The sequence below is a fragment of the Coloeus monedula genome (genome assembly GCF_965178545.1).
Source record: "Coloeus monedula genome assembly, chromosome: 35".
NCBI classification, from domain to species: Eukaryota; Metazoa; Chordata; class Aves; order Passeriformes; family Corvidae; genus Coloeus; species Coloeus monedula.
In genome coordinates, this window is record NC_138815.1 from 2,767,549 (window position 1) to 2,780,293 (window position 12,745).

Consider the following 12,745-nt stretch of genomic DNA (forward strand, 5'->3'; position numbering starts at 1 on the left):
GCCCCAAAATCCGGGAATTCCACCCCAAAATCAGCCCAGGAGCCCCAAAATCCGGGAATTCCGCCCCAAAATCAGCCCAGACACCCAAACTTTGGGAATTCAGCCCCAGAATCGGGAATTCAGCCCCAAAATTGGGAATGGAGCCGCAAAATTTGGGAAAGGAGCCCCAAAAATTGGGAATGGAGCCCCAAAATCGGGAATTCAGCCCCAAAATCCGGGAATTCAGCCCCAAAATTCGGGAATGGAGCCCCAAAAATCGGGAATTTGGCCCCAAAATTGGAAATGGAGCCCCAAAAATTGGGAATGGAGCCTCAAAATCCGGGAATTCGGCCCCAAAATCAGCCCAGGAACCCAAAAATTGGGAATTCAGCCCCAAAATGGGGGAATTTGGCCCCAGAATTCCAGCCCCGCCCCCCCAGTGACGTCATCGGCCCCGAAATCCCGGAATTCGGCCCCAAATTTCATCCCGAGCCCCGAAATTCTGGGATCGAGCCCCAAAAGCCCCCCAATGACGTCACTGACCCCATGACGTCGCCCTCCTCATTTGCATACGGCTCATTTGCATACCGCCCCACCCCAGCTTTTCCATCACCCTCATTAGCATGAACTTCATTTGCATATCGGCGCCCCCCAAGGACTCGCAGCTCACCAGTCCGGCTCATTTGCATGTTCATTTGCATGTTCATTTGCATGTTCATTTGCATGTTCATTTACATATCGGCGCGCGCCGGGGCTTGGCACAATTAATCCGTTAATTATGGCACTCATTTGCATACGGGCGCTCATTTGCATACAGCAATGTGTTCACAGGGCGGTGCTCATTTGCATACGGTGCTGCGTGCTCATTTGCATGCCCCGCTGGCGGCTCCGCCGCATTTGCATGTTCATTTGCATATCGCCATTAAGTGAGATGTGCATTTGTGCTGCTGTGTCGGTGCTCATTTGCATATCGCTTGTTTATGTACAGCTCATTTACATATTAATTAACCGTCCGTTACAGTTTTCACCGCTCGTTTCAACCTCATTTGCATATCATTATCGCTTAAAATACATCATTTGCATATCACCTCATTTACATGTCCTATTTACACACTCTACATTTGCATGGCACCCTCATTTGCATACCGACGCCCCCTCATTTGCATAAAGTGCCTGGGGGCGCTCGTTCCTCTTCTCCCTTTACATATTGCTCATTTAAATATCGCTCATTTGCATACAGCTCATTTGCATGCGCACACACTCTCACACGGGGGGGGGGTGACCCCAAATTTTGGGATTTGCTACCAAATTTTGGAGACTTTCCCCACAAATTTTGGGGGATTTTATCCAAAATTTGTGGGGATTTGGTCCCAAATTTGGGGGGTTTTGACCCCAAATTTTGGGGGGGATTTTGTCCCAAACTTGGCTGATTTTACCCCAAATTTTGAAGGATTTTATCCCGAATTTTGGAGGCTTCTGGCCCAAATTTGGAGGCTTTCCCTCCAAAATTTCAGATGATTTCATCGCCAATTTTGGGGGATTTCCCCCCAAATTTTGGAGGATTTTCCCACTAATTTTGGGATTTCTTTTCCCAAATTTTGGCAGATTTTGTCCTAAATCTTGGAGATTTTCTCCCCCAATTCTGGAGGATTTTATTCCAAATTTTGGGAACTTTTTCCTTAAATTTTAGCAGATTTTCCCTCAAATTTGGGGATTTTTTCCTTAAATTTTGTCAAATTTTCCCTCAAATTTTGGAATTTTTTCCTTAAATTTTGTCAAATTTTCCCTCAAATTTTGGAATTTTTTCCCTAAATTTTGGCCGATTTTCCCTCAAATTTTGGGATTTTTTTTCCCTAAATTTTGTCAAATTTTCCCTCAAATTTGGGGGGATTTTTATCCCAAATTTTGGGGGGGGGTGGGGGAGGGGCCATGCGGGGGGTTCGGGGTGGGGGAGGGGTCAGGGGGGTCCCCCCCGGGGGGGTTATTGCAGGGGGGGGCCCTGGGAGCGGTCAGTGGTCACTCAGGGGGGTCAGTGGTCACTCAGGAAGGTCAGTGGTCACTCAGGAAGGTCAGTGGTCAATCAGGAGGGTCAGTGGTCACTCTGGGGAGGGTCAGTGGTCACTCAGGGGGGTCAGTGGTCAATCAGGAGGGTCAGTGGTCACTCTGGGGAGGGTCAGTGGTCACTCAGGAGGGTCAGTGGTCACTCAGGGGGTCAGTGGTCACTCAGGGGGGTCAGTGGTCACTCAGGAAGGTCAGTGGTCAATCAGGAGGGTCAGTGGTCACTCAGGGGGTCAGTGGTCAGTCAGGAGGGTCAGTGGTCACTCAGGAGGGTCAGTGGTCAGTCAGGAGGGTCAGTGGTCACTCAGGGGGGTCAGTGGTCAGTCAGGAGGGTCAGTGGTCACTCGGGGAGGGTCAGTGGTCACTCTTGGGAGGGTCAATGGTCACTCAGAGTGGTCAGTGACCAGTGGGAAGGGTCAAGGGTCACTCTGGGGAGGGTCAGTGGTCACTCAGGGGGGTCAGTGGTCACTCTGGGGGTCAGTGGTCAGTCAGGAGGGTCAGCGGTCACTCAGGGAGGGTCAGCGGTCACTCTGGGGGTCAGTGGTCACTCAGGGGGGTCAGTGGTCACTCTGGGGGTCAGTGGTCAGTCAGGAGGGTCAGTGGTCACTCGGGGAGGGTCAGTGGTCACTCAGAGTGGTCAGTGACCAGTGGGGAGGGTCAAGGGTCACTCTGGGGAGGGTCAGTGGTCACTCAGGTGCCTCAGTGGTCACTCAGGGGGGTCAGTGACCAGTGGGGAGGGTCAAGGGTCACTCGGGGCAAGCTGAGGGTCACTCTGGGGAGGGTCAGTGGTCACTCAGGGGGGTCAGTGGTCAGTCAGGAGGGTCAGTGGTCACTCTGGGGAGGGTCAGTGGTCAGTCAGGAGGGTCAGTGGTCAGTCAGGAGAGTCAGTGGTCACTCAGGGAGGGTCAAGGGTCACTCAGGGCAAGCTGAGGGTCACTCCGGGGGGTCAGCGGTCACTCAGGAGGGGTCAGCGGTCACTCCGGGGGGTCAGCGGTCACTCAGGAGGGTCAGTGGTCACTCTGGGGGGTCAGTGGTCACTCAGGAGGGGTCAGTGGTCACTCGGAGTGGTCACTCGGCCACCTGGACGCCCCCGCAGTTCTCTTTGCTCTCCGAGGTGATGGCCAAATACTCCGAGCTGGGTGGGGGAGGGGCAAAGGTCAGCCTGGGGGAGGGGAGCCCCAAATTGCCCTCGGAGCAACCCAAAAAGTCCCAAAAATTCCACCCAAAATGGCCCAAAATGCCCCAAAAATTCCACCCCAAAATGGGCCAAAATGGCCCAAAAATTCCACCCCAAAATGGGCCAAAATGGCCCAAAATTCCACCCCAAAATGGGCCAAAATGCCCCAAAAATTCCACCCCAAAATGGGCCAAAATGGCCCAAAATTCCACCCCAAAATGCCAAAAAATCCCAAAAATTCCCCCCAAAATCCCAGAAATTCCACCCAAAATCCCCAAATTCCACCCGAAATCCCAAAAATTCCACCCAAAATCCCCAAAATTCCACCCCAAATGCCCCAAAATCCCAAAAATTCCCCCGCAAAATCCCCAAAATCCACCCCCAAATGCCCCAAAATCCCAAAAATTCCCCCCAAAATCCCCGAAATCCACCCCAAATGCCCCAAAATCCCAAAATTCACCAAAAATCCCAAAAATCCACCCCCCAAATGCCCCAAAATCCACAAATTCCACCCCAAAAAGGCCCAAAATGGCCCAAAATTATACCCCCAAATGCCCCAAAATCCCCAAATGCCCCCGAAAATCCCCAAAATGCCACCCCAAAATCCCAAAAATTCCCCCCAAAATCCCCAAATTCCACCCCAAATGTCCCCAAAATCCCCAAATTCCACCCCAAAATCCCAAAAATCCACCCGAAAATTCCACAAAATCCCCAAAATTCACCCAAAATCCCAAAAATTTCCCCAAAAATCCGACCCCCAAACGTCCCAAAATCCCCAAATTCCACCCAAAATCTGAAAATTCCTCCCCCAAATGCCCCAAAATCCCCAAATTCCCCCCAAAATCACCAAAATTCCCCGCAAAATTCCACAAAATCCCCAAATTCCACCCAAAATTCTGCCCAAAATTCCACAAAATCCCCAAACTCCCCCTAAAATCCCCAAAATTCCACCCCAAAATGCCCCAAAATCCCCAAATTCCCCCCAAAATCCCAAAAATCCACTCCAAATGCCCCAAAATCCCAAAATTCACCCAAAATCCCAAAAATTCCCCATTTTTACCCCAATTTCCCCCCAAATTCCCCATTTTTTGCCCCAATTTTCTCCATTTTTGCCCCAAACCCCGCCCCAATGAAGCCACGCCCCTTTCGACCACGCCCACCCTCAAACCACGCCCACAAACCCCAAGCCACGCCCCCTTGGCCTCCAAATTCCCCATTTTTACCCCAATTTCCCCCACAAATTCACGATTTTTGCCCAAATTTCCCCATTTTTCCCCCCAAACCCCACCCCCAAATGAAGCCACGCCCCTTTCGACCACGCCCACCCCGAAGCCACGCCCACAACCCCCAAACCACGCCCCCTTTAACCCACGAATCCCCTTGATTTTGCCCCAATTTCACCATTTTTCACCCGATTTTCGCCGTTTTTTCCCCAAAACCCCACCACCAAATGAAACCACGCCCCTTTCGACCACGCCCACCTCAAAGCCACGCCCACAACCCCAAACCACGCCCCCTTGGCCTCCAAATTCCCCATTTTTACCCCAATTTCCCCCACGAATTCACGATTTTTGCCCAAATTTTCTCCATTTCCCCCCAAACCCCACCCCCAAATGAAGCCACGCCCCTTTTGGGCCACACCCATTCAAACCACGCCCCAAAGCCCCCAAACCACGCCCCCTTGACCTCCCAAATTCCCCATTTTTACCCCAATTTCCCCCACAAATTCACCATTTTTGCCCAAATTTCCCCCATTTTCCGCCAAACCCCCATCCCCAAATGAAGCCACACCCCTTCAGACCACGCCCACTCCAAAGCGACGCCCACAGCCCCCAAACCACGCCCCCTTTAACCCACGAATCCCCTTGATTTTGCCCCAATTTCACCATTTTCCACCCGATTTTCGCCGTTTTTCCCCCCAAACCCCACCACCAAATGAAGCCACGCCCCTTTCCGGCCACGCCCACTCCAGGACACACCCACAACCCTCAAACCACGCCCCCTTGGCCCCCAAATTCCCCATTTTTACCCCAATTTCCCCCACAAATTCACGATTTTTGCCCAAATTTTCCCATTTTTGCCCCAAAACCCCACCCCCAAATGAAGCCACGCCCCTTTCGACCACGCCCACCCAAAAGCCACGCCCACAACCCAAAACCACGCCCCCTTTAACCCACGAATCCCCTTGATTTTGCCCCAATTTCACCATTTTTCACCCGATTTTCGCCGTTTTTCCCCCAAAACCCCACCCCCAAATGAAGCCACGCCCCTTTCGACCACGCCCACTCCAGGCCACGCCCACAACCCTCAAACCACGCCCCCTTGGCCTCCCAAATTCCCCATTTTTACCCCAATTTCCTCCACAAATTCACGATTTTTGCCCAAATTTTCTCCATTTTCCCCCAAACCCCACCCCCAAATGAAGCCACGCCCCTTTCGACCACGCCCACCCCAAAGCCACGCCCACAACCCCCAAACCACGCCCCCTTTAACCCACGAATCCCCTTGATTTTGCCGCAACTTCACCATTTTTCACCCGATTTTCGCCGTTTTTTCCCCAAAACCCCACCCCCCACATGAAGCCACGCCCTTTCCGGCCACGCCCACTCAGGCCACGCCCACTCACGCGCTGTCGGGGGGCGGGGCCGCGGCCGCCACCTTGCGGTAGCAGTAGAGCATCTCGGCCGCCAGCCACAGCGTCAGCACCACGATGAGCACGTACATCAGGATTTCGGACACGATGGACGCCAGGTCCCGCCGAGCTGGCCGGACAGGGGGAGGGGACACAGCCAGGGGTCAGCCGGACACGCCCCTCCCCCCAAAAAACCCAAAAACCCCCGAAAAAAAACCCCAAAAAAATCCCAAAAAATTTCATCGTTTTAGGGCCGAGTTAGGCTCATTTTAGGGTCCAATTAAGCCCGGTTTTGCCTAAGCCAGGCCTAATTAAGAGTGGTTGGGGAGGGGGAGGGGCCTGGACACACCCAGGGGGCAGCCGGACCCCAAAAAGCTCAAAACGCCCCAAAAAAACCCCCCCAAAAAAGCCCCAAAATTGATCATTTTAGGGCCAAATGACGCCCGGTTTAGGCTAAGCCACGCCCACTTTTGCCTTATATGGGCATGGAGCCTCCCCAGTGCTCACCAGCGGCTCCCAGTTCGTCCCAGTCCCTCCCAGTCCCTCCCAGTCCCTCCCCAGTCCATCCCAATCCCTCCCAGTCCCCTCCCAGTAACTCCAAACCCCAAACCAGTAAGGACCAGTAATGCCAGATCCCTTCCCAGTTTCCTCCCAGTCCCTCCCAATCCCCTCCCAGTCTCGCCTAGCACCCTCCCAGTTTGGCCCAGTTCCCTTCCCAGTCCCTCCCAGTTTATCCCAGTCCAAACCAGTTCCCTGCAATTCCCTCCCATTTCCACCCAGTCCCCTCCCAGTTGCTCCCAGTCCCTGCCAATCCCCTCCCAGTTCATCCCAGTCCCTCCCAGTTTGCTCCAATCCCTCCCAGTCCCTCCCAGTGCCCCCCAATCCCCTCCCAGTCCCTCCCAGTCCATCCCAGTCCCTCCCAGTGCGTCCCAGTCCCCTTCAATCCCCTTCCAGCCCCTCCCAGTCCCCCCCAATCCCCTCCCAGTCCATCCCAGTTCCCCCCAATCCCCTCCCAGTCCATCCCAATCCCGTCCCAACCCCCCCCAATCCCCTCCCAGTCCCTCCCAGTTTATCCCAGTCCCCTCCAGTCCCATTCCAAGCCCCTCCAATCCCCTCCCAGTCCATCCCAGTCCCTCCCAATCCCCTCCCAGTCCATCCCAGTTTATCCCAATCCCCTCCCAGTCCCTCCCAGTCCCTCCCAATCCCTCCCAGTTTCTCCCACTCCCCTCCCAGTCCCTCCCAGTCCTTCCCAACTTGCCCCAACTCCCTCCCAGTCCCTCCCAGCCCCTCCCAACTAGCCCCAGTCCCCTCCCAGTCCCTCCCAGTCCCCTCCCAGTCACTCCCAATCCCCTCCCAGTTCCTCCCAGTCCCTCCCAATCCCCTCCCAGTTCCTCCCAGTCCCCTCCCAGTCCCTCCCAATCCCCTCCCAGTCCCTCCCAGCCCCTCCCAACTTGCCCCAGTCCCCTCCCAGTCCCTCCCAGTCCCTCCCAGTTTGTCCCAGTTCCTCCCAATCCCCTCCCAATCCCCTCCCAGTCCCTCCCAGTCCATCCCAGTCCCTCCCAATCCCCTCCCAGTGCCCCCCAATCCCCTCCCAGTTCCTCCCAATCCCCTCCCAGTCCCTCTCAGTCCCTCCCAATCCATCCCAGTCCCTCCCAGTCCATCCCAGTCCCTCCCAATCCCCTCCCAGTCCCTCCCACTCCCCTCCAACTCCCTCCCAACTCCCTCCCAGTCCCTCCCACTCCCCTCCAACTCCCTCCCAACTCCCTCCCAGTCCCTCCCAGTTCCCCTTCCCAGTCCCCACCGACCTTTCTCCACCACGGCGAGCCGCAGGGTCTGGTTCCTGGCCAGGCTGTACGTGTAGCCCTCGAAGGTGAGGTTGCGCCGCAGGCGGCAAACGTAGAGCCCGGCGTGGGCGCGGCCCACGGCCTCGAGCCGCACCGACAGATCCTGCAGGTCCCGCGTGCCCCGCGAGCCGTTCCAGGCCAGCACCCCCTGGAACGGGCCCGGAGCCACCCACTGGCCCTCGTCGGGGCTGTAGTGCAGGATCTGCACCAGTAAAAACCAGTAGAAACCAGTAAGGAGTCGTTGAAGCCCATTTAAAATGGCGCTGTCTCAGCGGCGCCCTCTGGTGGCGGCTCTTGGGATTGCAGCGGCCGCCAGTTGGCCCTTACTGCGCTGCCAGGAGCTCCCAGTAACTCCCAGTTCATCCCAGTAGCCCCCAGTAGCTCCCAGTTCCAACCAGTGGCTCCCAGTTCATCCCAGTAGCTCCCAGTTCCAACCAGCAGCCCCCACTCCCTTCCCACCGGCGTCTCCCTGATGTCTCCCCAGCGCCTCTCGGTGTCTCCCCAGTCCCTCCCAGTTCACTCCCAGTAACTCCCAGTAACTCCCAGTTCATCCCAGTATCCCCCAGGAGCACTCCAGTGTCTCCCCAGTATGTCCCAGTCCCCTCCCAGTGCATTTTGCTCCCTCCCAACCGCTCCCAGTCCCTCCCAGTCCCTCCCAGCACCCTCCCAGTTCATCCCAGTCCCTCCCAATCCCCTCCCAGTCCCTCCCAGTCCCCTCCCAGTGCATTTCACTCCCTCCCAGTCTCTCCCAGTCCCTCCCAGTCTCTCCCAGTCCCTCCCAGTCCCTCCCAATCCCCTCCCAGTCCCTCCCAGTCCCCTCCCAGTGCATTTCACTCCCTCCCAGTCTCTCCCAGTCCCTCCCAGTCTCTCCCAGTCCCTCCCAGTCTCTCCCAGTCCCTCCCAGTCCCTCCAAATCCCCTCCCAGTCCCTCCCAGTCCATTCCTGTCCCCTCCCAGTCCCTCCCAATCCCCTCCCAGTCCCTTCCCAGTCCCTCCCAGTCCCCTCCCAGTCCCCCCCAATCCCCTCCCACTCCCTCCCACTCCCTCCCAGCACCCTCCCAGTCCCTCCCAGTGCTCCCAGTGACCTTCTGGAACTGGGGCGCCCCCTCGGCCTGGAAGAACCACTCGCTCTCGGCCTCGGCCGGGGTCTCGCTGCGCCGCTTGCAGGCGATGCAGAGCAGCCGGAACGGCGACCCCAGCACGGCCTCGGTGCCCGAGGCCACCTCCACGCAGCCCCCCAGGGCGCCCGAGACTGCGGGGAGGGGGTTCGGGGGGTCAGGGATCCCGGAATTCCCAAAAAATCCCGGAATTCCCAAAAAATTCCGTCTAAATTTGAGCGAAGTCTGCCCCGAATTCGTCCAAATCCAGCCCAAAGTTGCTCAAAATGGACCCAAAACTGACTCAAAATCCACCCTCAGCACCCCAAAAATGGGGAGGGGTTCAGGGGATTCAGGGATCCCGGAATTCCCAAAAAATCCTGGAATTCCCTCCAAAAAAAACCCGGAATTCCCAAAGAATTCCATCAAAATTTGACCGAAATCCATCAAAATCCAGCCCAAATTCAGCCCAAAGTTGCCCAAAATGGACCCAAAATCCACTCTCAGGATCCTAAAAATGGGGAGGGGGTTCGGGGGGTCAGGGATTCCGGCATTCCCAAAAAATCCCGGAATTCCCTCCAAAAAAACCCAGAATTCCCAAAAAATTCCATCAAAATTTGAGCGGGATTTGCCCTGAATTCGTCCAAATCCAGCCCAAAATTGCTCAAAATGGACCCAAAACTGAGCCAAAATCCACCCTCAGCAACCCAAAAATGGGGAGGGGTTCAGGGGATTCAGGGATCCTGGAATTCCCAAAAAATCCCGGAATTCCCTCCAAAAAAAACCCGGAATTCCCAAAGAATTCCATCAAAATTTGACCGAAATCCATCAAAATCCAGCCCAAATTCAGCCCAAAATGGACCCAAAACTGACCCAAAATCCACCCTCAGGATCCTAAAAATGGGGAGGGGGTTCGGGGGGTCAGGGATTCCGGCATTCCCAAAAAATCCCGGAATTCCCTCCAAAAAAACCCAGAATTCCCAAAAAATTCCATCAAAATTTGAGCGGGATTTGCCCCGAATTCGTCCAAATCCAGCCCAAAGTTGCTCAAAATGGACCCAAAACTGAGCCAAAATCCACCCTCAGGACCCCAAAAATGGGGAGGGGTTCAGGGGATTCAGGGATCCCGGAATTCCCAAAAAATCCCGGAATTCCCGCCAAAAATTTGCCCCAAAATTGCCCCAAATCCATCCAAATCCAGCCCAAAATGGCCCCAAAAGAGCCCAAAATTCTCCCCCAGGTGAATTTTGGGGCCATTTTGGGGGTCCCAGGTGAATTTTGGGGACATTTTGGGGGTCCCAGGTGAATTTTGGGGGTCCCAGGTGAAATTTGGGGGCCGCAGGTGAATTTTTGGGGTCCCAGGTGACATTTTGGGGACATTTTGGGGGTCCCAGGTGAATTTTGGGGGTCCCAGGTGAATTTTGGGGATATTTTGGGGGTCTCAGGTAATTTTTGGGGCCATTTTGGGGGCCGCAGGTGAATTTTGGGGGTCCCAGGTGACATTTTGAGGACATTTTGGGGGTCCCGGGTGAATTTTGGGGGTCCCAGGTGACATTTTGAGGACATTTTGGGGGTCCCAGGTGAATTTTGGGGGTCCCAGGTGACATTTGGGGACATTTTGGGGGTCCCAGGTGAATTTCGGGGGTCCCAGGTGATTTTTGGGGACATTTTGGGGACATTTTTGGGGTCCCAGGTGAAATTTGGGGACAGTTTGGGGGTCCCAGGTAATTTTTGGGGCCATTTTTGGGGTCCCAGGTGAATTTTGGGGACATTTTGGGGGTCTCAGGTGACATTTTGGGGGTCCCAGGTGACATTTTGGGACCATTTTGGGGCCATTTTGGGGGTCCCAGGTGAATTTTGGGGCCATTTTGGGGGTCCCAGGTGAATTTTGGGGGTCTCAGGTAATTTTTGGGGCCATTTTGGCGGTCCCAGGTGAATTTTGAGGACATTTTGGGGGTCCCAGGTGAATTTTGGGGGTCCCAGGTGAATTTTGGGGACATTTTGGGGGTCCCAGGTGAATTTTGGGGGTCCCAGGTGACTTTTGGGGACATTTTGGGGGTCCCAGGTGAATTTCAGGGGTCCCAGGTGAATTTTGGGGATATTTTGGGGGTCTCAGGTAATTTTTGGGGCCATTTTGGGGGTCCCAGGTGAATTTTTGGGACATTTTGGGGGTCCCGGGTGAATTTTGGGGGTCCCAGGTGACATTTTGGGGACATTTTGGGGGTCCCAGGTGAATTTCGGGGGTCCCAGGTGAATTTTGGGGACATTTTGGGGGTCCCAGGTGAATTTTGGGGGTCCCAGGTGACATTTTTGGGACATTTTGGGACATTTTGGGGGTCCCGGGTGAATTTCGGGGGGGGGGTCCCGAACTCACCCTCGAGGAGCCCGAGGAGCAGCGACAGCAACATGGCGGCACTTCGGCTATTTCCGTACACCTTCGGCTCTTTCCGACACGGTTCGGGCCCGGTTCGGCTCTTTCCGACCCTCTCCGGGCTCCGTTCGTCTATTTCCGGTCCGCTCCTCTTATTTCGGGCCCGGTTCGGTTCTTTCCGCCCCAGTTCGGTTCTTTCCGGACAGCTCCGTCCTCCTTCGGTTATTCCGTGCCCGCTTTGGCTCAATTCGCGTTTCTCCGTCCCAGTTCAGCCCAGTTCAGCCCAGTTCAGCCCAGTTTGGGCCCAGTCCGGCGTCTCCGACCCCCCCTCAGCCCCCTGCCCGGCCCATGGGCCCCTCCCCCGCCGCAGGAGGAGGACGAGGAGGAGGAGGACGAGGAGGAAGAGCCCGGGACGGGTCGGAGGAGCCGCTTCAAGGCATGGCCGGACCCTCACGGGGGTCCGGGGGGCTCCGCTTCGGTTCCGCTTCGGCTCTTTTCGGTCCCGGTCCGGCCGCGGCCGTTCGGGTGTTTCCGTCTCCCCGTTCGGCTGCACTCGTCTGGGGTTCGGCTCCCGGTTCGGATCTTTCCGGTTGTTTTCGGGTCCGGTTCGGTTCTTTCCGACTCTTTTCGGCTTCGCTCGGTCCCGGCGCACTGCGGCGCCCGAGGGGGGAGGCGGGACCGCGCGGGTGACGTCACAAAAGAGGCGGGGATTAAAGGAAGCTCCGCCCCCAACCGGAAACTCCCCATCCCCACCCCCCCCCCCGGTGTCCCCAAAAGCGTCGCGATGTCCCCAAGGGCACCCCGAGGTGTCCCCGAGGTGTCCCCGAGGTGTCCCCGTGGCCCCGAGGGGGTGCCCAAGGGGTCCCCGTGTCCCCCAGGCCACCCCACCCCCCCCCCCGTGTCCCCAAGGTTGTCCCCAAGTCCCTCCCAGTGTCCCCAGTGACGTCCCAGTGTCCATCCCAGTGTCCCCAGTGACGTCCCAGTGTCCCCAGTGACCTCCCAGTGTCCATCCCGGTGTCCCAGTATCCCCAGGAGTGTCCCAGTGTCCATCCTGGTGTCCCCAAGTCCCTCCCAGTGTCCATCCCAGTGTCCCCAGTGACATTCCAGTGTCCCCAGGAGTGTCTCCAAGTCCATCCCAGTGTCCCCAGTGACCTCCCAGTGTCCATCCCGGTGTCCCAGTGTCCCCAGTGATGTCCCTGTGTCCTTCCCAGTGTCCCCAGTGACATTCCAGTGTCCCCAGGAGTGTCTCCAAGTCCCTCCCAGTGTCCCCAGTGACATCCCGGTGTCCATTCCGGTGTCCCAGTGTCCCCAGTGATGTCCCAGTGACCTCCCAGTGTCCCCAGTGATGTCCCAGTGTCCCCAAGGATGTCCCCAAGTCCCTCTCATTGTCCCCAGTGATGTCCCAGTGTCCATCCCGGTGTCCCCAGTGATGTCCCAGTGTCCCTTCCGGTGTCCCAGTGTCCCCAGGACTGTCCCCACTGATGTCCCAGTGTCCCCAGGAGTGTCCCAGTGTCCATCCCAGTGTCCATCCCAGTGTCCCAGTGTCCCCAGGAGTGTTCCCAAGTCCCTCCCAGTGTCCCCACTGATG

The 12,745-nt window shown here is 56.4% G+C and overlaps 1 protein-coding gene across 3 annotated transcripts; it reads right to left on the minus strand.

Annotated features, from left to right (window-relative positions):
* Positions 1 to 917: 917 nt before the first annotated feature.
* SCN1B (sodium voltage-gated channel beta subunit 1) lies at positions 918 to 11,826 on the minus strand. 3 transcript variants are annotated; one of them, XR_014227187.1, is made up of 6 exons: positions 11,161 to 11,826; positions 8,775 to 8,941; positions 7,652 to 7,892; positions 5,841 to 5,976; positions 2,871 to 3,172; positions 918 to 2,604 (listed from the first exon to the last, which is right to left on the minus strand). XR_014227187.1 is itself a non-coding variant. In XM_082299935.1 (6 exons), exons 1-5 carry the CDS (start codon positions 11,192 to 11,194, stop codon positions 3,106 to 3,108), a joined length of 645 nt encoding a protein of 214 aa, XP_082156061.1. In that variant the 5' UTR covers positions 11,195 to 11,826; the 3' UTR covers positions 918 to 3,018; positions 3,059 to 3,105. The 3 variants fall into 3 exon arrangements, 2 of the variants coding, with proteins under 2 accessions (XP_082156061.1, XP_082156060.1); XM_082299935.1 differs by having other exon boundaries at positions 918 to 3,018; positions 3,059 to 3,172; XM_082299934.1 differs by having other exon boundaries at positions 918 to 3,172.
* Positions 11,827 to 12,745: the final 919 nt, after the last annotated feature.

What these genes read in the sequence shown, in the direction of transcription:
- SCN1B (XM_082299935.1), bottom strand. Translation starts at nt 11,194, where the DNA reads ATGTTGCTGTCGCTGCTCCTCGGGCTCCTCGAGG. An exon ending in GCTCCTCGGGCTCCTCGAGG is followed by an intron (nt 8,942 to 11,160) that starts GTGAGTTCGGGA and finishes CCCTCCCCGCAG; the next exon opens with TCTCGGGCGCCCTGGGGGGC. An exon ending in GCTCGCCGTGGTGGAGAAAG is followed by an intron (nt 5,977 to 7,651) that starts GTCGGTGGGGAC and finishes CTGTCCGGCCAG; the next exon opens with CTCGGCGGGACCTGGCGTCC.